The sequence below is a fragment of the Leptonychotes weddellii genome, chromosome 8 (genome assembly GCF_054177405.1).
Source record: "Leptonychotes weddellii isolate Sample4059 chromosome 8, ASM5417740v2, whole genome shotgun sequence".
Lineage (NCBI taxonomy): Eukaryota > Metazoa > Chordata > Mammalia > Carnivora > Phocidae > Leptonychotes > Leptonychotes weddellii.
In genome coordinates this window covers 52,596,493-52,622,172 of record NC_138376.1, presented here as the reverse complement: position 1 = coordinate 52,622,172, position 25,680 = coordinate 52,596,493, and the positions used below count along the sequence as shown (strand labels likewise).

Below are 25,680 nucleotides of genomic sequence, written 5' to 3'. Positions count from 1 at the left end.
CTGCTCCTCCCACTCATGCTCTCTCTCTCTCTCTAACATAAATAAATAATAAATCTTTAAAAGAAAAATAAAAGGATTTAATAACAGATTCATAGATGATTTTAAATGATTTTTTCTTTTTTGTGCATTTTTATTGAAATTCTAGTTAGTTAACAAACAGCATAATATTAGTTTCAGGTGTACAATATAGTGATTCAACACTTCCATACATCACCCAGGGCTCATCACAACAAGTGCTCTCCTTAACCCATCACCCATTTAACCCATCCCCCCACCCACCTCTCCTGTGGTAACCATCAGTTTGTTCTCTATAGTTGAGAGTTGGCTCCTAGGTTTTCCTCTACCTTTTTTTTTAACCTTTGCTCATTTGTTTCTTAAATTCCACATTTGAGTGAAAATCATATGGTATTTGTCTTTCTCTGGCTGACTTATTTCACTTAGAATAATACTTGCTAGCTCCATCCTTATTGTTGTAAATGGCAAGATTTCATTCTTTTTTTCCCTCTGAGTATTATTCCATTGCACATATATGCTAAATCTTCTTTTAAAAGTATTAACATAAATAGTTAGCTTAATAAATTTGAAAATCTTAATAATGAGAGTTCAAAGATAATGAAGAAAAAAATTTGTGGGCCAAAATTTAAAAGACCAATATCAACTGAAGAATTGAAACTGAACAAGTTTTCAGTAACTACCTTCAAGACAGCTGCAGAGTCAAAAGTTTTATCAGTGAGTGCTTTTCAGCTTCAGAAATAAATCATTCCTGTGATGTATAGTCTGCTTGTGCATGGGGAAAAAAAAATACGAAAAATGTTCTAACTCACTTTAAAAAGCCAGGGTGACCCTCATAGTAAAACCTAAAAATGCTTAGTATGGATGCAAAAGTTTGAATTACGAATTAGCATATCCAATTCAGATCATATTAAAATAATAATTTATTCTGGATAATTAAAATTATCCTAAAAATTCAGGTATATAATTCCTACATATAGCCAACATCATACAACAATACACTGGCAAATCATAAACTACTCAAGAATATCTTTTATTAACACTATCATTTCCACCCGTTCTAGAAGTGATAGCCAAAACAAACAAAAGAACCCCAGAAACATAAGGTGTATTTGTTAATTTAAAAACAAATTGGGACAGATACAATTATTTATAGATAACGTGATTTTTTTTTTACCTAAGTACTAAAGGAATCAACTGAAAAAAGTATTGGATATAATAACATAGTTCAGTAAAGTGACCAAGTATAAAATAAATATATATAAATCAATCAGATTTATGATACTAATAATATATAATCAAAATACAATGAAAAATATCCCATTCATAATAATAACCAAATATCATAAGAAACGATTCCAAGAATAATCTTTAAGATTTGTGTGGAACTTACAGAATGACAATAACAAGAGGCTGTAGGAAGAATAAAAAGACTTTCATGAATAGAAGAACATACTTTGAGGCTGAATGGGAAGAAAATAGGTTAATTTAATCCATAAAATTCTAACATGCATTCTTGGAGTACTAGTGTGATACTAACATATCTTTTCAAAGCAACTCCCAAAGTTTATCAGGAATAAATAGGAAAAACTACAAAAAATAATTAAAAATTTAATGGGGAAAGCTTGTCTCACCCGAATGTAGTGAGATGTGAAAATAGATAGACAACAAGCCAACTCTAGTAGTTTAAAAAAACAAAACAATGACAAGAATTAGAAAGCTCTGTGTGAGATAAAGGTGACATCATACATTAGTGAGGACATAAAAGAAAATTCATTAATGGTGTGAGACAATTATTTAACAAACAGAAATAAAATTAGTTAGTTCCTCACTTTATACCATAAAACAAACTGTAGAATGATTAAAGTATTCTAACGCTAAAAACTGAAAACACGCACACACACACTCCAGGAAGAAAATATGAGCACTTATTAGATCTCAGGATGGGCAACGGCTTTCTAACTATTAAGAGCATTGAAAGAAATCATGCAAGAAATAGTATAAATTTGACTATAGAGAACAAAATTTGAAATTCCCCTACATTAAGAGCATTAAAAACTGAAATTAAACCTCCATCATCATGAAAAGATAAATATAATTTAAAAAGCACACAACTGGGAAAAATACTTGATACAGGTTTATGACAAAAGTTTCATATAGTTAATATATAAAGAGCTTATGTAAATCTTAAAACTGCAATAGAAAAAAATGGCAAAGAATATGAAGTATTTACTTCAGGAAAGAAAAAAGAAAGAAGGAAGGAAGGAAGAAAGGGAGGGAAGGAGGGAGACAAGGAAGGTAAGGAGAAAATAAAAACTAAATGTGAAGGAAAAAATCAAATTACTCAATTCCAAATATTTTTGTTTTAAAGGCTATCTTTCTCACTTATCAAATTAGCTAAACTTAACCCTAAAGCCCAATATCATTGGATGTGAGATTAGAAATTGGAATGATTTTTCTGGAGAGTAATTTCGATATCTACATCAAGAATTAATGCTCTTAGATTGAATAATTCTCCTTTGAGCCATTCATCTTATGGAAATAATTAGGGAACATTTGAGGGCAGGAACATTCATTGTCACCTTATACCTGTATTAGCTGAATTTATCATTAATCACCGGAGATGTCACAAAATATCCAACATCATTTGTGGGGGGTATCACAAGTAATTTGTTACTATTAATAGTATAAGTGCCAAACTAAACATTTAGTAAATTAGAGTACAGTCAAGGTTATCTCTGTAATATTATTCTTACTCCTATTATAGTAGACTTCATGAGTGGGAAGAAAAGGAACAGAGCAGTGGCAAATGCCCAGAGAGATTTGCATAAACCAAAGCCTTTTTTATCTATGTGTACATGAGAATTCACTGGCTTTTGAACACATACATCTATGTGTGTTATTTAGGAGAAAATAATCAGAACCACTTATAGAACTGCAGTCATTCAAGATACGAAATACAGACACTTTAAACTTTGTTTTGGAAGAAGTTTGATAAGATGGGTAAATGTTCACTATATGGTGGAAGCAGAAAGAAGGGCTGGGCACACAGTGACACCGTTTTATAAAAGAGCCAGAAGGAAGTTGACCCGTGTTGGAAGTGGTGGTCTCTGGGAGTTATTTTTCTTTTTATGCTTTCCTGAATTTTCCAAATATTAAGTAGTAAGCAGATATTATTTAATGGCCAGAAAGAAATTATTAGCAAAAAATATTATAAAATTATAAAAGTACAGAATATTTACAAAGTAATCCTGTAATCCCCCTTCCTGATCCCTACTCCAATTAAAAATATATAATAAATATTTACAGAAAAGGATTTATGCCTTTCTGATTAACCTCATAGAATTAATTCTATCATATACTAAAAGGAAAGCCTCTGACAGCACAAACTTGAACTTCATCATGTCTTCAGCTACCCTGCCAAAGACAATTTTGTAACTCTTTAAGCATTACACACTTAATTAAAAACTAAAACAAAATGTAATCATGACATATCATTTTATCCTTCATGAAAACATACCCTGTTCTTGGAGGAAAGGAGTAGTAAAGACCAAATAGGTATACTTTAGTTAACAGTCTTCATTCTTATTTACAGGGAACTAAATTAATGCCCTCTCTAGGGAGAAAAATTAAAAAGCATGCGGTGACCTTCATTGAACTTCATGCACTAGCCAACTGAAAGCATACTTTTTTTTTTTTTTTTGGTTTTTTTTTGAAAGCATACTTTTTAATGCCCTGAAAAACATGCTTCAGGGTTATGGGGTTAACACAATACAAGATGCTGCCAAACTTCCTGTTATTGTTGTTGTTGTTGTTTTCTTAACCCAGGAACCTTCCTATGAGAACACAGTTTCACATTAGGGTGATGGAGAGGAAGACTTCTGTCCTGTATCCATGCCCATGCATCTTGTCCCAGAACTGCCTTTCTAATAACTCATGATTCTGAAGGGCACATAAAACATCGTAATAAGTGCATTTTGTGTTTTCATTTATTTCTTGGGAGAATAGCAGTCATTACTAATGTATGTTCTTGACATATCATTGGATTCACATTCCCAACTGTTTTGAATTACTACCTAAAATAGTCTTTTGAGGAATGTTAAATAAAACAAACAAACAAAAAAAAAGCCATTCTCAACCAGGTTGCTGAAGCACAGTTGTTTTCTATGAGTTGTACTATTCCAATTCTGCTTTCTCAAACACTGTGATTATCTACCTTAGGTTTCTCAATTTTTAAATATTATTTTATAACACAAAAATGTACTAGAAATATCTCTAATTTTTTTTTTACTTTGGGGGGATATCACTTCTATTTTTCATTGCTTGAAAGAAAACATATAAATAAGGACTGATTTCTTTAGGTTTTGAAGTTGATGGTGCCATTTTGTTTATTTGTAGATAAAAAGGGGTCTAAAGCAGGGTTTCTCAGCCTGTGCAGTATTGACATTTTGGGCTAAATAATTCTTTATAGTGGGGGGGTTGTCCTGTACATTGAAGTATGTATAGCAGCATCCTTGGTCTCTACACACTGGATTCCAGTAGCACCCTCTCCACACCACCCCCCTTGTGACAACCATATATGTCTCCAGACACTGCCCGAAGTCCACTGGGGGGGCAAAAATCTCCCCTGGTCAAGAACTCTGGTCTAAATCATATCACCCACAGAGAGCCAAGTGAGTATTACCTATCTTCTTTATCAAAGTCTTCAAAAAGTGAAATTCCTGTCTTTCAAATGTTGGGACTACTTGCTGCTCTATTACTTTACTAGTCCTTAAATATTCTACCTAAAGTAAACTAATAAGCAACTAAGATTTCCCACATCCTTAGGAAAAAAAAAAAAACAGCTGACAAAAAAACTAGAATTTAGATGTTAGAGGTAACTGTCAGGTTGAAAATTCATTTCACTTCTTTTGACATTATTTCCTAATTTTTACTTGGTCATAAAAGGCATCTAAATTATTTTACCACAATGATGATCCAACCTTCGATTCAAAAGTCCAAGTAAAGAGCTTTTCAATAAGAAGCAGATAACTTAATATAATTCATATAATGCATAAACTTTTTTATTCATAAACTTTATAACTAATGTAGCAATAATGGAAAACAGAGTTTCTGTGTCAGTTATATACTTTTTACTATTTTAATTTTAACATGTTTATTGGAAAATTATCAGAAAACACAGAAAAGTATGTAGATTACCATTATCCTACTACACAGAGAGAACCACACTTAGGTGTTGATCTTTCTAGGTTATTCTATTCATATAAATATATCCTATACTAAACCCTTAACAAATCACAATTTATACTCCACTCTGTGAATTAAACATAATGTTTACTAGACATTAAGGGCAAAATTTGTAATGATAAATATACTTGGCTTTCTCAAACAACCATTTTTTTACAGCACTAAAGCACACAATGTTGGGTTATCTATTTTCAGCAATAACCTCTAACATGCTACAATTTTTCTGTTTCTCTAACCCATAGGCTTTAGCAATAACAAGAGAGAAGTGAATCAGCAGATACAATTAGGGATTTTTTTTTTCATGCTACTATATGTGTCATCTAGATATAGATGTCCAAAGTCCTAATTTTTCTGAAAATTCTAGGGGAAGGAAGAGAGGGTCTTATATTTTTATAGTCACCCCATACTTTCCTTCGCTCCAAATGGATCCACCAAAACAAATCAAATAATAACAACCCCCAAAAAATCCCTCACACAAGGCCATTTATATGTTTAGAAAGTGTCACTGAACATTTGCCCTTGAACATTAGAAATCCTCTCTCCATGTCCCTTCTATCCCCACATTCAGGAAATCTTCAGGAACTGTTTCATCCTTTGTAGTTCCCAACTCATACACCTCCCTGGTTCTCTGTGCCCTTTCTTCTGTTTTCTACAGAGTTCTTCACCTCCACCTTGGTTGCATACAATCCTTCTAGGTCAGTGGAGAGCCTTGAGAGAGTTGATGAACCAAATTCTTAATTATTGTACAATTTCCAGTCAGAAGAGCCCTGGTAACCAATTAGACTAACTATTCAATCCAAAAAAGAAAACCAGCTGACTATTCTAATTTCATATTTATTGACTACAGCTCAAAGCATGTATCAAAGTAGGGGAATAAACACTTGTGAATAATTAGAAGACCTGGGGGCCAGGGACCCAACCTTATGTAACTGGGTAACAAAGGACTAATCTCAATCATTGTGACTCCTTTCCATTCTCTACAAAATAGGAATAGAACCTATGCTAATAAGAACATTGGTGACCCACATAATGGTCCACAAAGCATGTTCAAACAGATTGGCTGCTTCTGCCCTCAGAACAACACGAGATACAGCATCTATAATTATTATCATCCTCATTTATAGGCCCAGAGGAATTAGTGGCCTGGTTGAATCCCACTGAAGTAGCAGAGCTCAATGAATGCAAATACGACACCAAGTGCCTTCTCTCTATCTGGAGAGAAAGTTATGAGGATCTAATGACATTGCATATTATAAAGATTCTTTCCAAATGAAAAAAAAAAGTTAATGAAAACCCAACCCTTATTGCTGTATTTATTTTCAGATAACTTTGGTAAGACGCAACTACATAAGAATGCTTTCATGAGAGTTCAGGTATTTTCCACAAACATTTTCTCCAAATGGCACAGTACATTATAAAATAAAACTTAACATATTAGGATTAAAACATTACAATATGACAGTTTTTACTTCTATGATGATACTTTAATTTTTCCAGACTTGTGTTTTAGATTTATCCTGCTCCTTATCAACTGGCAGGTGATCCAAACATGTTTCAGCCTCATCTCTTACACATTAGCATGCCTGCTTGTGCACATGTGCGTATACATACACACACACACATACCCCTTTTCTTTCTCCATGGTTTCTGGTAATGATTTTTTTTCCTTGCCTTTGACTATTTACAACACAGACTGCGAGTCCAGCAGATTGACTTCCCAAGATGAACTGATTCTAAGAGACTCCCAGGAGCCTTTCGCAGTGGCCCCAATATTCTCCTTCACTGGCACAGAAAATTAACAATGCATTATATCTGAAAAATTTGAAGACCCAAAAGCTCAAAAATGTCAATTCCTCAAATATTCCATGTTCTAGATTTCTAATTCCTTTTGTAACTTTCCACAGAATCTTTTTCCATAATTTTCATTCATTTCTGAAGCTATGAAGCTCACAATTGAACACATTTTCTATTGAGTTTTCCTGTGTGCTGAGTCAAACGGTTTCAAATGATACAATTACTTCATCAAAAAACAAACAGGCATTTAACAAACACCCTCTCCATATCCAGTCTGTACTAGAATCTGTGGGATCCAAAGGCACAGTTGTTCTCAAGCACAAAAAAGAGAATCTACTACATTCTGAATTGCATTTGAAGGAAATAAAATAATTTCACTATATATACATTATATTTTCTTTCTTAAAACTACCGCATATATTCCTGATTAATGTTTGCATTTCAGTACACTGGGATCCCAAACAACATTTTATCCTACCCTAATTACCTTATAATTGTGGTTCAATATATATATTGATACCCTACATTTATTTTTTAATAAATCTCATGCTAAGACTTTTTTGTAATATTGAAAAATTTTGTAAAAACAATATTCACACTTGGTTTTAAAAAATAAGATAAGACAACAATCCTCCTCACACACAATTGCAATACTCTCAAAAAGGAAAAGTCTTTTTAACCATGTCTACTTTTAGAAAACTAAATAATAAACTTAGTTGAAAATGTAAAATTTGGATAATGAAACAATGAATATATCTTGCTATTTATCACTTAGAGATGTGCTTGACTCTAATCTATGTAAAGTGAGATTTTAGTTCCTCTACTGTAGTACTTTTCACAGCACCTCTGTAATTTTGACGATCATATTATTAGTTTAAGTTTTGTTGGTTTAAGTTGGAAATCTCTAGTTACACTTCTCTTTCTTGTCCAATAAATTTTAGTCAGTTTCTTGACACCACTCTAGGTAGAATAAGACTGTTAATGCCTCTACCCATCCTTCCATTTTTGCTACTGTCTTTCACCTTCCACCTCTGTCAGCTAGCTATACATTTACTTTTACTTTGTCAAGGTTGTCAAGTGAACTGTTAAGTATTTGAGCTAATAAAAACATGTTTTTATGGGTGCCTGGGTGACTCGGTTGGCTAAGCATCTGCCTTCGGCTCAGTCATGATCTGGCGGTCCTGGGATCCAGCCCTGCATCGTTGGGCGGGGGGGGGGGGGGGGTTGCTGCTCAGCGGGAAGTCAGCTTCAGCCCGCTCATGCTCTCTCTCAAATAAATAAATAAAATCTTTAAACAAAAAAAAAATGTTTTTATATTTAAGTCAGATTGAGTTGAGTTTTCTACCACAACAGAAACCGCCTTAACTTCACTGAGCACCTCCTACCTGCTTACCTGCTGGCCAGGGAAAGGGATGCTACAATTTACTTTGTGTAAATGACTCTATTTTAAAAGGACATGATTTTTTAATACATCAGTTATATTTAATTAAAGTATACCTCATAAAACAAAACAAAATGATAAGATGAAGCTCTGCAATAGTCTAAGACAATATCTTACTCAGGAAAAGCCTTTCAAAAATAAAACCCGTTGTAGAATATTATTTGAAAACAGGGGGATACACTGTTTATTTTCTAAAAGAGACACTAAAACTGAAGGAAATAGGTGTATAGTGATCCTGGTGAAAAGATTTATTGCATTTGAAATATATTCTAGGGGTTATTGTTGTAAGTATAAAGGCTACTGAAGGGTAACATGGGAAGTGACCATGACTTAAGTATAACTTATAATATGTATTTCAGTTTTTATTTAAGTCAAATATTCCTTTTTTCAGTGAGACCTCTGAGTTTTCAGAAAACACCTATAAATATATGTTTCTTATAATTTTAACTTTAAAAAATAAGTGTAATAAATCTTCCCTATTTTGTACTATACTTTTCTATACTTTTCTGCCTCTGTGAAAAAGGTTTTGAGATGCTATGCCTGGTGAATCAGATTCCTCTTCCTTTGTGAACGAAAACCACAGCAATCTCCTTCATGTTGTCCTCACTACACATTCTGTTTAAGTTATGCTCAGCTCAGCCCCTCATAAACCAGGGGTCATGTATGGTTCAAAATATGCATGTTATTCATGCATATAATAATTCACCTTAGAAAGTATTTTAGGTAGCTTAAATAAAATGTATGCATACAAAAGCTAGTAATATATAGGTGAAAAATAATAAGCCAAATACTATGTTTATTTAAAATTCACAATGAAGCAGGCCATAACTTCCTAAGTTGAGCTGTAAATTTAGTTCTGAGCTTCCTGATAGTTGAAATAAAAAGAAGTTACAAAGATTTCAATTTAGGGGAAAACAAACTTCTGCTAATACTAAACTCTAAAAGAAATTTCCCTTAGGGACATTCCCAAAATAAAATGAGGAGGGAAGAGTAGTGTGCCCATCACAAGTGTTTTCTGGAATTTTCTCCCTGTTCCTCCATATGCATATAAAAGTGTCTTGCCATAAGTACATCCCACACTGAGGAAACTCTGCATGGTCAGGTTCAAGAAATCAGAAAAACACAAGTTTTGTAAAAGGAGAGTTAGAGGGATCTGATGTTGTAGTTCACAAAAGGAATTTTCCCTTATCCATGTCAGAATCAGAAAGAAAAATGAGTGAATTGTTTTTCTAGTATCTCTATATAGATATTATTTCACTATTTCTAATAACATCATTTTCAAATGAGTAAATTGGATTCAGTGAGTTGGAGAGAAGTCAAATGGAAGTCTGATTTATCCAAGACACATAGAAATTCAGAGGCATATCAGTGATCAGAATCCGGAAGATATGAATCAAGTTATTCATTATACTCACTGATGAAACAATCTTAAGATGATAGTATCTTAAATGTAAAAACACAGAAAAAAATCATATTTTCATTAGTCATATTACCACAGATCATGTGATACAGCTTATAAAAGACCTTATGTCTCTGTACTTTAAAAAAAATGATCTTTACGAATGCTAAAACTACCCCCAAAGTCACAGCTTCTCTAATAAACACTTAAATGTATGTTAAAACTGGCAGCTCTCTAAGAATAACAGCTCTCTTCCTGCATATTAAACAACTGACGAAGAAATCATTGATGAAAAACTTCAAAAATCTCATTTAGTGGATGAAATATCACTATAGTGATGTCAGGAATATTACCCAGACAATTGATAAAATATTAATTTCCTGTAATAAATGGGTGTGGAGTCATCAATTATCAAAAAACTATCAAACACTGGTTTTGACTTAAATATACTTAATAAGTCATGTTTATTGGATTCATATTGATCGATTCTTCCACAATTTTCACTCAGAAAATGAAATCTGTGCAGTTAATTAGTTGAAAATAACAACTGCTGGTTCAATTAAACTTAGCAAATTTCACATTCTAGTTTACCATATGTACATTTGTTTGAAGTAATAATTAAACGTCTGTACTGGATTGCATATTTTGGAACAAAGTAAACAAATTACATTATGACATGGAAATATCTCTAAAAATACACATTTGATTTCCTCTTGGAAAATTAAGCACAAATGCCTTAAGTGAATCCCTAATAAATGGCTGCAAAAATTACTTGATTACATGGGTATAAATTTGACCTAACCATTAATAACTTCTACATAAAACTATGCACATTGGCAGTCAGAGGATACGTTAAATTTCTCTCCTAAAACATTACCCATTAAAAAAAGAAGACAGAGAGAGAGACAAAAGAAAGAAAGAAAGAAAGAAAGAAAGAAAGAAAGAAAGAAAGAAAGAAAGAAAGAAAGAAAGAAAGAAAAGAAAAGAAAGAAAGAAAGAGAAAAAGCTTGGGAGTGCTGCTTTGCTCTAGAATTAAGAAGCTGGAGTTTAATTCATATCTAAGTTGTGGGAAAACTGATGGGATCAAAAAATATTTCAAGTTGGAAAAATGTGCAAAGGAAATACCGGTAGGCTGCTAGTAGGCAAGTACCTTGATCCTTGCTTGTAGAAAAGCAGAGAAGGAATATATACACATTTAAGGCTGCTGTGCCCTTGGCACAATGCCTCACAAAATCTTAACAAATGCCATCTTGGTTGGATCTCACAGCACTTTGATGAGGCATGCAGAGTTGGGGATATTGTCTTTTCATAACAGAGTTAGTTATTAAGAGATTTGCTCGAGGTCAGTCCAGAATCTGGATCTTTTGACAAAATTTAGGCATGGGGTCTACGCCTAAGACACAACAGTGATTTGAAATACAAAGAAGTACGATTTGATTTTAATAAATGCAAATATGTTACTACAAACTGTTTTAATCATGGTGTAGTCCATTTTCAGTGAAGAGCTCAATAAAGTTTATGTGACCCACAATAACAACAGCTAAGTAATCCTATCCATATCAAATAAACAACTACAGAGTGACTATTATTTGCAAAGCATTGTGATTAACAGCTAGTCATTTATAGCAAGTGGTTTACTCAAGTCCTCTCTCCCTCTCTCTCTCTCTATATAGAATTTTCTATTCAGCTATTTTATCCAACCTCCCCTGAAGATAATGTGTGACTTTATTACAGAAATAAAGTTCACAATACAGATGATTTGTATATAAAACTACATTTTCACTCTTGAAAGCAATTTTCTTTTAGAAAGAAAAAAGTTGGCAGGGCCATGACCACCTGCATTTTAGAGCAGGATAGACACAAACCTCTGTTTCAGATACCCGGTGTTCTGGCAAACTTACTAATACAAATGCACCAACTTGAATGCTGTCCGGTTAGACACTTTAAAGCAATGTTCTAAAAGTAAAGGCCTTAATTTGAACAGTCAATAGCGCTACAACGTGTTTGTGCAGTTTTCTTTTACATATGAACTTTCGCCACAAAAGGAGTTTAAAAGTTCAGGGTAGGGATTTAGGTGACCTACAAAAGTAGTACGTCCTGCGTTCCCATTTTCCTCAATACCTTATATATTATACAGTAATTTAAGCACCAGACCTGCCTCGATAGCCTCTCACTTTGTGACACAGCTCCGGCCGGACTTCATTTGCTCTGGGCGCCGGGATCAGGGTCCCACCTCAGGGCTCAGAGCGGTTTGTTCCCAGTGGATCAGGGCGGGTGTGTTGCCGGAGTCGTGTTCCATTGGCTACACTCTCGGGGACAGGCCGGGCTTTCCGACACTTGATTGGATGGAACTACCCCCTGTAGGCCAAGATCATTGGAGGGTGCGGGAGCCAGGGGGCGGGGCGGGTTCCCCAGGATTCTTGACCGAGCGCGCTCAGCTGCGGAGCAGGGCGCTGGGCGCCGGACCGGAGCTAGGCGGGCGGCTCCGGAGGGAGGACGGGAGGGTCCCGGCGCGGAAGGGGTCTCGAAGGGGTAGAGCGGCGCTGGGGCTGGTCGCCGGCCGCCCCTAGGGCAGTCCCAGATTCCCCCCGGCGGCGACCGCTCCAAGACAGCATCTGTCAACGCTCTTCCTCAGTCCTCCTCCTTTGGCCGGGCCGGGCTCCGCTGGCGGCGGCTGGGAAGACGCGGGACCCAGCGTGACGAGCCTATCAGCTGTCAGGCGAGCGGCGAAGCGACCCGAGGGCGGCTGGAGACACACAAAGAACGCGGTGAGCGGCGGCGGCGAAAGGGGGCGGCAGATTCGGGACGGCAACTCCCGGCCGCGCCCGCTCGTGCCGCCGCCGCCGCCGCCTCCGGGGCTGGGTCCGAGGCCGCGGAGACAATGCGGCCGGGCTCCGGCCCCGCGCGCCTCAGAGTGCGGGCGCCTGCGCTCCCCCGGCCCCTATTTGACCGTCCCTCGCCTCGCCCAGCCCCCTCCCGGTCGGCTTGGCCCCCGCCCGGGGAAGGGGCGCCCCCTCGCTCCAGCAGCCGGGAAGGAAGTCCGTCCGCGGCCGCCGAGCCCGGCAACTTGCGAGCCGGGAAAAGTTTGCGGCGCCTCCGCGGGGCGGCGCGACACGGCGCGGCCCGCCCCTGGCGTCCGCGGTCACCGCCGGTGACTTTCTGGACTCGTCGTCAGCCCGGGCCGCGCTGCGGCCAGCGGCGACTGCGGGTAGGGCCAGAGTCCGTCCGAGGGCGCCCGCGCCGGGGGCTGCGGGTGAGTTGACTTTCTGGGCGCGAGGGGTTTAAGCTGTCTGGGGCACCTGGGTTTGGGGAGAAGGCAAGGAGAGCGCCTTTAATACTTTTTTGGAGCAGGCGGGGAGAACAAATATAAGTGCGATTGCTTAAGAGTCGCTGACATGCCGCTGGCTCGTGAACCGTATCGGTGGGAACCTTTTAGGAGCCGGGGCTATTGAGGGCCTGTGCAGGGTGGGGGTTGGGAGGTGGAAAAATTAGAAGGTCGCGCACCAGCCTTGCCTGTAACTGGCTCTGCGTGACCTTGGACAAGTGACTTAACCACTTAGATCTCCTCATCCGTGATACATGAGGCTAGAGCTACATGATCTCTGGTGTCTTCCCGTTTTTTAAATCCATCTCGGTTTGAGATTTTCCTTGGGCCTCAACGTGGTACAGGAGTTATGAACCAGTAGGCCAGGATATATTTACGGGCGCCTGGATTCACCTTTCAGCCTACAGAGAAGTAACTTTTAAGTCTGATGTTTTCAAACAGTAATATCGGAAGGTTTGGGAGGGTTTTTTTCCAGTGAAAAATAATTACCCATTGTTTAAAAACACTTCTTAAAACTGATCTACTTTGCTGCAGCATTTGGAGTAGTAGGAGCCAGGCTGGGGACAGAGAACCAAGCTTCAGGATGAAGTGGCAGGTGCCTCCTGCGATCCCTTTATCCCTTCTGGATTCAGTTTAGGGGGAGAGCAAGGCTTTTATTATACATAGGAGAGAGTAAACAAGGCACGTGTTTTGTTGTTATTTTTCTGTATTGCTTCTTTCTACTGAAAACTTTTATGTGGAGGGCAGTGGGGGAGAGGGCTCTAACTTCTGAAAAAGGAAAAGAAAATGTCACTTATAACCAAAGTAAATCTTGAACTAATGTAAATCTTCCTTACAAGAACAGTAACACATAATGCAAGTACATCTTGATCTAATTTTAATGAAGGATTGAAAATAGCTGCTATGTTCAGTATCACTGATGCCAAGATGGCTCACTTACATAATCTTTGTTGGGATGTGTTAGTGACATGTATAATTTGGATAAATTATTAATGTTAAAGGTTTGGTCGGGGAATGGTACTGGAATATTTTCATCACAGGATGTGTTGCAATACAATGGAGTGTTAACTTTTGGTTATAATAATAACCTGCCCATTTTTTTTCACTAAAAAGTGAAATCAAGCATTTTCCCTAACCAAAACTCTTTCAACATTAAATGTTTGTCAGTACTGAATACAGGAGAAATTATTTTCTTCTCTCAATGATAAATTTTCCCAGTTTTTTCACTATTCATGAGCATGCCTTCTAGGAGTCAGGTGCTCCACTGGGTTTTCTCTTCTCATGGAGCTTATAACAACAAAAACTGATTTCTTTTAATGTAAATGCATAAATACACTCCATAAATATTCGCTGGATAAAATACCCAGTGCTTAGATAAAAATAATTTAAAATTCTTTTCGCCCATCCTTAGAATTATCATGTTTTAGGGGGAAGAAAGAAGGTGTCAGAGAAAACTGGCAGAAAAACTGAGCTGAATTCCAGTATCTATCCTGAAAGTTTATATTTTAAAATTAAGGATACAGATTTGGAAAGAGACAAAGACAATTGATAGGGTTTCCAGGAGAAAGATAGCAATATTGATTTAATATAATACATTTTATGACCTAACTTTCTTTGAAGAACACAAACCTTTGAAAAGGTATGTTTCTTGAATTATCAGTAGCTATTTGCATTGTGATTGAATGTCTAATTAAATGGCCTAATCATAACCATTATATTTCACTTGAGTGATATCCGATCTTTAAACTCATTGTTAAAATAACGTTGTTAAAATAACATTTTAGTGCAGTTGCATGACGAAAAGTATACCTTTTGAAATCAACTAAATATGCAATGAGAAAATTACCTCTAATCTTATACCAAATATAAAATAAGCACTGAAAATAACATCTTTCCAAGGTCTTCACTCAAGACAAATGCTATGTGTGCAGATGGGTCCTCTATGGACTACATCATGTATAAGATACTCTGATTTTCCTAAGGGGTCTCTGTAATAGTCTATTTGTTGACAAGGAAAGTAAGTCCCCAACATTTGTAAGCCTGGAAACTTCTGGAAAGCCTCTTGGCCTTATTTAAAAGTGACTACTCAACCTAAAACATAGCACTGATATTTGAACAACAAGCTGTCTTTGTAGAATGTGCATTCTCCTCATCGCAAGTTTGCTGGTTGGGCAGCCTTGCAGAGGGTTAGAGCAGTGCATCTGAGAGTGTGGTCCTTCCACCATTTGTATCAGAATCTTCTGTAGCACCTACAAAACTTCAGACTGCTGGGCAACTTCCTACACTTAAAGAATCAGAATGTCTGTGAGCAGAACCTAGAGTCTGTGTTTTTAACAAGTTCCTCCCAAAGTGAGAATCACACTAAATTTCAAGAATTAGTGTTAGAGTTTTCTTGCCAATGTTTAATGGCAACGGTTGCTTTCCCCAGGAATATTTAAAAAGTACCCCTTCCCCCCCGCGCCATGCTCACTGCTCTGATCACTTCCCCTCTGGCACCAGAATTGGCTTCATCTCTTAGCTGTGGCCAGGGAGCCCCTCATGAACTGCTTCTACAAGCAAACCAAGATACCATCTACAAGCAGAGTTGAGGTAGTTTTGGAGCACAGGGCCAAGAGATGCCTTCTTCTATGGGATACTCCCACCACCCTCTCTTCCAGCCACCTCCTCATCAAGTAAGGAGATGAGGTTTCAGGCAGATAATTGGGAATGCACCCCAAGGGACAGAAGGCCTGAGAAGGAACAGAGCTAGAATGCCGAATGGAAAGCTATCCCCTCAACATAGTTAAACACTCATATTTGATTATTTTAGTTCTAAAGCTGATAATTTGGCAGTCAAGTGTATGGCAGAACCCAGGCCCCTTGCTGTATATTGTTAAAACTTTCGTCTACAAACCTGTATAATGCTCCTGTAATCTCTGTATCCATAAAATCCCCAACATTTCAGTATTTTCATGTTTATTGAAGAAAAACGGGAGAGTTTGAGAAGTTCAAAGCAAGGCTAAGGAGTCAGCCACACCTGACACTTTCTATGTGTCCCCATGTCAAATCCTAGCTTTGCCATTTACTACCTAGGTGACTTTGAGCTGCATCCTTGACCCTGTAAGCTTCAGTTTCCTTCCTTGGAAAATGAGGAAAATAGTACCTGCCTCATAGGAGTTGTTTTGGGAATTATATAATATAAAAATTAGTGACATAATAATTGTCACTCAGTATATACTCAATATATGTACTTTTAATTTATTATAGTAACTTTTTAAAATTTCTTTTTTAGCCCTGGAGAGTTGCTGTGGAAGAGGGATAAGAGAGGAAGACAACGCAGGAGGAGATAAGTCACTCTGGACGCAAGGGAAGGTCACACCACTAAATAGTAATTATTAAGCAGAGGGGAAAGGGACAAGGGAAGGATGCAGACTGCGGCCCTGATAGTAACCTAGGTTTCCCCATGTATCACCACTCTTGGCATCTCACCTTTGCAGTTTTTGAAGGGATGAGATTTCTGTCTCTGACCCCAAAGAAATAGATCCAGAATCCAACTCCAAATTTGCCTTTTTCAGAGAAGTGTATGCCATCAAAACATGGCATTGTGATGAGAGAGACCACTGCCCCCCTGACTTTGAAAAATACCTTTACTTTCTAGAGCTCTTCTACTTTTCAAAGTACTTTGTCTCTCATTAGCTCACTTTTTCCTTACAGTCCTGTAAAATATCAACATTAGTAGACAGACAGACCCCTATGAGGCCTGTCAAATCTTTCTCTTCTCCCCACCTCCATTCTCTTGGAAACCTATTGCAAGACTAATCTTTGCTATCTTTACATCATTTTTCTTAAAATCAAAAGCCTTTCATCACTTTCTGTGTGTCCCCATGTCAAAGTGAACCTCCTCTGCCTGGTCTATATGGTGGCCTTAAAAACAGTGTCCCATCCTACTGTAAATATATTCTCCCTGTGGTTCCTACAACATGCCCTATTCACTCACCACTGGGCCTTAGCCCATATTGCTTGCCTCATTAGTGATGCCTCCTTTTGAACCACCTAGATTCTACCCATTCTTCAATTTCCAACTCCTTCTTGGAGCCTTCCCAGATCATCAATTCCTTAAAGATTCCATCTTGTTCTGAACTCTGGTGGTAGCCACAGCTATTTGGTCAATTATAACCTGGTCTTAAAGTCCTAAAGAAGAAAAAGTATAGCATAATTTGATATAGAGAAGAAAGCACCAGACTAATAAGTTTTAAAGACTTGATGTCTACTAAAGAGCTGTGGGAGCAAAGCCAATTTGCTCTACCTTTGTGGTTCTACATTTTCTGAGCTGTGATTCTAGAAAGGTTTGGGTCAGATGACAGTGGTCCCTTCTAATTCTGAGGCTCTGAGACAACCTGGCCTTCCTTATGTGGGATAGAACTCTTACTGAGTTCTTGGATGAAAATATCAGGAATGGACACTCAGTGCCTTCAGGACTTGTTCTATCCTACAGATCTCTAATGCTAAACTTGGCAATTTTTGAATGCCATGTACCTTTTTTGGTAAGCTTTTTAACCATAAGCATCAGAGAAGGTTAGTGGGGGTGAATTAGGTAGCAGGATGATGCATTAAAAAAAAAAAGTTATCTTGTGAATGACTTCCTATGATGGAATAAATAGGATCAGTTATTAGATAAACCTTAAGTCTTAGCATGTAAAATTTTACATTGCATCTTCATTGGATAGTGCTATATGTTAAATACAGTTATATTTTCTTTTTATTATTTCATAAATTGAAAAACATTAAAATAGTCAAACTCTAGGATAGACACTAGATGACTTTCCATAGTAATCTGGTTGGTGACATGTAAATTTGCATCTGTATGTATATGTATCATATGCACATTACACTTAAATTAAGAAGAGTATCCCTAAATTATGAGGTGCTATTATACATTGACCAGATTTAATAAGAATATCTCTTTAAAATGTGTTGACATTTAATTGACCTTTGAAAGTTCATTCTGTTAATCATACTCAAAGTGCTAAAGCTATGGTTGACTGCTCTGGTGTTTTTACATTCAGTCGTGCTTGGCATATAAATTCTTCAGCATAATTGCTACTTATTTAGCAAGAGTTTCCTTTCTTTGAAAATATGAGTTGTGTTTTATTTTTGCATCTTTTTTTTTAAAACTTTGCTTCAGGCTGGATAGTGTTAGAGGTTTGAATTGAAATGCTTTCCTGTCATTAGTTGTATGGGGTGTGGCTTCTTAATATAGGAGTAATGGAAATTTCTTGCTTAGTGGGGAAGTCTGCTTTTCTTCTGGCAAAAGTTTGAGGTATGCTGCTAAAATTTAGAGAAGCTTAACACCTCAACACTACATACTTTTAACATAATAAACTTTTCAAAATCTTTCAATTCCATTTGTGTAGATTAAAACTATCAATACTCATACTTCTTATTAAACAAGGATTCAAAGGATTTGTTTTCATAGAAAACTAATTATATTCCTTGAATTGCTATGAGTGGAATTTAATTTTACTGTAAACGATGTACATGTTTTTAAAAAGTCACATATGTTTCTTTTTTAAAGCTTAACATTATTACTATCACCTAGAGAACATCTGCTGAATTGTTTAAAAATTTCTGGATATTAAATTTATGAAATCAGTCTATGGAAATAATTTTTAATATGCTTAGCTGTCATATAGGCTTCTAAATTAATATTCCTAGTGATCATGGAAAAGTGGCTACACTTTTTGCTAAATGTTAATAGAAAAATAAAAGCATATAATTTACAGTTTTTTGCTAATTTATCTTTGAGACTCCAAGTGTATTTTTAAAATATTTTTATCTTAAAAGCGGTTTTTAAATAGAGAAGATAAAGTTTAAACCAGAGTTTTTTATTTTCATGGGGTCATTTTATATCTTTCACATATGTAGCTCCATATTTGAGATATATTTTGTTCCCTGTTTAGAATAAGTTTTAATCTCATTATATCTTTTATTTATTCACATATTATAAGCATGGTAAACAGTCTGATTTCATGAAACTGACCTTATTTTCTCATCATTGTCTATCCTTCCATATTGTCCTATCTTTTGTTCTGCCTTTTTCTGTTTCTAGTTTTACAACTTACAGCTGTCCTTTTCATCTCATTATAGCCCCACCTCCAAGGGAAAATAAGTTCTTTTGCCTTAGTCCAAATATTTAACTTGAAATTCTATCCTTTTTTAGAATATACAATGAAGGCTCTTAAATAATATTACCTAAATAATGCATAAAAAATTCAAATGACTACAGTGCTGAATAGTCAGATATAGGATATTTCAGACTAAGGGTGAACTCTCACACTTCCATTTTGTAAACTGGTTTCAACAGATAGATTTATTTCTTCCTTGGTAATCAAGTATCTCAAGACCAGGCCAGAATTGGTTAAATACAAAATGTTTAGATAAAGCCTGGTTCCTTGGGTAATCACTCTTAGTAATTCAACTGGATTGATGACACATACTGACAAAATCAAGACATTTGTTCTTCTTTTCTGTTTGAAGTCTATTTTACCATCATACAGAGTTTTTTGTCATTTAAATCTATATGTATTCACAGATTATTTTATTTTCATTTTATTTAACAAATTTTTATATAATTCTTTCATTTACCAAACACTATTCTAAACACTTTACAATATTAGTTTCTTTAATTATCTTGACTCTATAGTTATGGTTATTACTATATAATTATAGTTATCATTGTGCAGTTGAGAAAACACAGAGTTTTATTTTATGGTAGGCCTTAAGTGAGGGGAGACTGGTAAGTGTAGGCAGAGTGGATAACTTATCAGTAGTGCTAAGAATCAACAAAAAGATGTACAAGAATTTTGGGAAGATGAGTCTACATGGAAAGGGTCAGGGACTTAAAAGCAGTATGTCTTCCTTCCTCAATTTTAAGCTTTGGGCTATAGAATCAAAAGCCAAACTTAGAGGAGACACTCCTCAGTCCTGGGAAGTGATCATTGCATCAAAAGTGACCATTGCCATGGGTTTCATCTGCATGGTGAGGTGAGCTGTACTGGTTCATTGTGATTTTCATAGGGTTGTATGGACCTTTATGCCTTCCCTTATCCTTAGCATTTCTCGGGACAAGCTTCTTTCTTCCTACAGAGTTTGGCTTCTCTATCAGCTGGAAGTTTGGGCATTGCAGATACAAATGGCAAATTTTTTTCCCAGCCTTAACCCCAGCCCACTCCAGTCTTTCTTCTTGTCCTAATTTGTGCATTACTTTGAAAATATTATTCATACTGTTTACATGTGTGTGTTGTATGAAGTTTAGGGGCTGATGTTAAGCAATGAGATTAAAGGACGAAGTTATCTTTTCTGTTGAAATTGGGGATGGAAGAAGAGGAGAGAACAGCTGAACACAGGAAATATGAGAAAGGAGAAACATCATGGAAAAGAAGAGATATGTGGAGGAAAAAAAGATGGTGAAAAAATGAGGAAAGCAAATTACTGATTTGCTTCACACCCACACCTCCTCCCCAACTTCACGGTAACAGAGGCAATTTCTCTCTCTTTTGCCTGACATGAGGTTCACCAGGAAGTTATGCGCCGTGGGAGTGGAACATTTCTCCCTTTTGCATTTTGAGACTTGGGTGTGCTGCTTTGAGATGCCACTGGTATCTAAGTAATATTTGTTTATACTGGATATTTTTCTCTGTAGCCTTTGTGGATAGGGCTTAGAATACAAACAATACTGTTAGCAGAACTGTAGGTACTCGATTGCTATGTTTATTTTATTAGTTAAAAAACTGCCAGAGCCCTAGGACTTCTGAGCACATTTAAAAAATACCAGAGGCAATTTTAAGAAGTGCTTTAGAAAGAAAAAATAAGGAAAGTTAGGACTTTCAGGCTCTAGAATGCCAACTAATGTTGGTAGGTTTCTTTTAAATTAATGTCTTCAAAAACTCTAAATTAGGATAGTTTCATTAGTTATTTTTTAAAGTGAGTTTAAATTACTCTTCTTGTATATAAATCTTTTCTTGGTAGATAGCTTAGGTAGAATAAAAGTGTGGCACTTTTGTTGCACAGAATGTAAAACTAAGGTTAATTCTTTGGGGAATTTAGGATTTTTTGGTTGCTGCTTAAACCAAAAATGACTTTTTTTTTTTTGTCAGATCGCAGGTCCAAAAGTATTTCTTACTGATTTACAATTGTATTGGGACAGAATCACTGAAATTGTGATGTTCCCAGAAAATCTAAAATATGGTCACTTTTACCCTTAAACTTTCTGAAAATTCAATTTACAGTCCCCTGAAATCTCTCTCTTTATCCTGCTCTCTGTAGAAAGTTACATTATTTAGTAGCATTAATGAAAAACACCCAGTTTAAAAAATATTGTATTAATCAAATGATAAAAGTATTGATTTGAAGAAATTAATTTAATTTTAATTGGTTATTCATTTCTCAGGTAGAGGACTCTGGTCTTAACAGGTTTGATTCAGTCCCCATCGGTAAAACAAAGTCAAAATTTTTTTTTTTTCCTCAGTCATTGCATGGGAGTAACATATTGTTCAGACATTTCAAGAATCACTAACAAATTACCCTTTTGGAATAGAAAGGGAGAAAAGGGACTCTTCTTTCTCATTTGTTCTTTTTCATTTTATCCTTTCCTATTCATGGAAATTTTTACTTTCCTCCACTGCTCATCAAAAGTTTCCCGTTTGTACATCCTAGATTACTACCATACTAAGTTTTCTTAAAATTAGGCAGAAACAGACCCTGGCACTTTAAAAGCTAATGGAAACCATCCCATGTTTTCTCAGACTCTCCTCCCCAGATGCAAAAGGAGCAAAACAGTACTTGGTGGTTTGTCATTGTTGCTTCCGTGGCTGTCCTGTTTTGTTGACCTAAGCTTTTTTTACCTTCATTCTTAATGCTGAAATCTACAAATGAAATTAGGGCCAGTCACACTGTATTTCCCTCATCAGCTATCTCTAGTGGTTCAAATTTAGCACAAATCTACTGTGACCACATATTAATTAGGCTAATAGAATAGGATGAAATGATAACATGAGTTTTTCAATAACTGTATTTTGAATTGAACTGTGGTTTTATCTTAGGAGTTTGCAGTTATTTTGTTGGAAATCTAGAAAATCCTTATGTGAGCAACTAAGCTACTGATAACCCCAAACAGTGTAAGTTAAACATTAACTTGCAATGAAGTGCTGAAAGTGTCTTTGATTTTGAGATGCAGTGAGCTATTTCAAATTAAGTTGCCCATTTCTACATGGAATGGTGTGGAGGTCTTGAAACCTGATTTCAAGGTTGGACTCTGAATAAGAATTTTTTTTGTCCCTGTCACTGTCTATGGCATGTCACTGTCACAGGCATAAGGTGAATGAGCCTCTATTCTTTTGCTCTTTATAACCCAATTCCCATGCCAGACAGTATTGGAGATAATTAAGTTCTTCTATAGAAAGCTTCATAAGTCATCTACTAACTACTGTGTCTGTAAATATACTCTCAAACTATTTTGTAGTCCTGCTATTTTTAAAAAATGTGTGGGTGTGGGAAGTGATGGTGAATGAAGTCAGGGTAATTGGTGCTTCTTTGTATCAAGAAAAATCACACTAGTTAAAGGAAGTCTGCTTCCATGACTTGTATATGCTTAGTTTTAAAAAATTCTTCTAACCCTCTCTCATTTCAGTTCCTACCCTTACCTCATAAATTAAAGCAATGAAGGAATTAGAGTCATAGGATTTTATAGCTGGAAGGATTTTAGAGAGAATCTGATTAACTCTCTTATTACACTTGAGGAAATTGATGTTCAGTGAGGTCAAATGAGATCATGTAGCTGTTTAAAAGCCCACATGACATTAATAGTTTATTTCCATTAGTAAACACTGTTCTGATTAATCTCCCTTAACGTATTTATAATCAGAAGGAAATAATAAGGAAAAATAACTAACATGTATATGGTACTTTCTCATATATATCTGTCACTTCTCAGAAGAGCTCTGTAAGGTATAGGTACTATAGTTTCCATCCACAGAGCAAAAGGGCTCAGCAGTGTTCAGAGATTCGTCCATGCCAGTCTCTATCAAAAGGGCCCAGGGCTCCCTGTTCCCACCTTGGCAGAAGCATCAGCTGGTCTCAAGACAGTTCTCATATCTTTGTACTATAGCTTTGGCTCTAAGTTTATGGTCCAATTATTAACTTTCATCTATTTCATCACTTTTAAAGAGGAAAAAAAATTTTTTTGAAGAGCTATGAGCTTATAAATTTTTCAAAAGAAAGATGCTGGATAATTGTAAATAAGGTGTGTTTTAAGAATCTCTTTATCGACATTTTAAAAATCCAGCCAGTATATATTGAGTACCTTACTATTTATAAGGCACACGATGGGCTGCTCCAGTAGACACTATAGTGATTGAGGCAGAATCATGGCTTTCAGGGAAAAGGCTCATGCAATTGTCTTTCCTTTCAAAGATTTACCTAGATAGAGAACTATTCTTGAGAAATGTCTGATACTGTCTATATTACTCTTGAGATAAGAGAGCCACTACAGTTGACCCTGAACAATGTGGGGTTTAGGGGTGCCAATCCCCTGCACAGTCAGAACTCTGTGTACACCTTACTTTACTAATAGCCTGTTGACCAGAAGTCTTAATGATAATACAAACAGGCAGTTAACACATATTTTATATGTTATATGTATTATATACTATATTCTTACAATAAAGTAAGCTAGAGAAAAAAGTTATTAAGAAAATCATAAGGAAGAGAAAATACGTTTTAACACTGTACTGTATTTATCAGAAACAGTCGTGTGTAAGTGGACTCGTGCTGCTCATACCTGTGTTGTTAAAGGGTCAGCTGTAATTCTTATGTCTGAAATGGGTCAATTTCTTCTGATTATCTGTATTCAAGTATTCACATTCAATAAAACTTTTAAAATACAAAAAAGTAGAAAAAAATCATGTATATTCTGCATCTTATCATGGTAATATTTATAACGTACATATAGTTTTTTCTTGGCTTTTCTTTTACCTGATGGGGTAGCTGATGTTCTATATCATTGCATAGCTTTGTAAACATGTTTTAATGATTACATAATTTCAGAAAGAATCAGTTTCTATGTGTGTCAATAATCAGGCTATTCTGTGGCAATTATAGATGTTATTTTACACAGAATGATTAATCAAAGTCTCTAACCTGGGCTACTACTAAGTAATACTTTCTAAAAGTATTTGAAAAAAATAATGAACCAAGTAGATTATTTTCAATTCTTTCTTTAAGAGCATCAGAATCATTTTATTTGTTTAAAATATCCATAGAAATATCAACTATGTACAGTTGACCTACATAAAAAATGGATTTTTTAATTATGAAATTTATAAACAAATATTTTTTAAATGTAGTTTCCATTACAGAATTGTGTTCCTCTGAAATAATTTCTCATTACTGTTAAGGTATAGTACTAATCGTGTTGAATTTTTGCTATTTGGGGAAATTTAATCTGACAGCTTTGATTAAAAAAAAGAAAAAAACAAGGACTTCTGAATTCTGCTGTGGGATTATTACAATGAAATTTATCTTAAATTCACCTAATGGCCCTCTAGAAGTATGATCTTGTATTTCAACAGGACTAGGAGGGTATTCCTAGGTGAGAGTTGCTCTTTGTGAAGAGTCTAATGGAACCCTGAGATGGGGAAGAGCTGAGCCAGCGGGGTTGTCGGAGGATGCAGCCTGGGAACTGCTGACAGTTATGTGCCTGAGGGAAGGGAAGGAGATGAGATGAGAGGAGTTGGATGGAAAGTCCCTTATTAGCCTGAAGGCTAGGATGCCCTGACCCTTGGAATCCCCTCCCTAGTGAGAAAGCCAGCCAGAGTAGGAGGGGAAAGGCTAGGGCAGATGAGGAAGTAGGGTACTAACAACTAAAAAACTCTGATAAGCTTGGAGATTTCCTTTCTAGGGAACCCTGGCCTAGATTGTAAATCAGTATTATTTTAAGGAAGAGTTTGGCAAATGAGTAAATATATGTCAGATGAAATGAGTGACTTAATGAATTGTTTTATCACCAATCTGGATATTTGTTTCTACTCTTAAAAAAGTTTTTTCATTTAAATTTTTTATGCCCAATTTATCATATAAACACAATTTTTATTGAATTTTCATTAACTGTCTCATATTTATTCAAAACAACGCCTTCCCCAATTCCACAATGATTCAGAAGAGCTTACAATAAGCAAAACATCAGAATAGGAAAGTGAGTGTATGATTCCAGCTCTCCAAGCCTAGTGTTCCCATCTGCATAATGATGATGATAGTAAATGTTTCATCATACCATGGCAGGGATAAGATGAGATCGTGCATAAACATTGCTTGGCATTCAACAAAAACAATATATTAAAGTTAAGGCTATAAACTTGATACACACAGTTATCAGGCTTAATTCTCAATTTATTTCTCACTACCATTTTATTAGAGAATATTACAAAA

General features: G+C 36.1%; 1 protein-coding gene across 1 annotated transcript in view; it reads left to right on the top strand.

The window, feature by feature from the left end:
• Nucleotides 1–25,355, top strand: part of LOC115943179 (uncharacterized) — a 29,893-nt gene extending 4,538 nt beyond the window's left edge. Inside the window, exons 2-3 of the mRNA XM_081829353.1 lie at nt 12,430–13,146; nt 16,490–25,355. Coding sequence (XP_081685479.1) covers nt 12,430–13,146; nt 16,490–16,519 — 747 coding nt within the window. The 3' untranslated portion in view covers nt 16,520–25,355. The remainder of the gene's footprint in view (nt 1–12,429; nt 13,147–16,489) is intronic.
• Nucleotides 25,356–25,680: the final 325 nt, after the last annotated feature.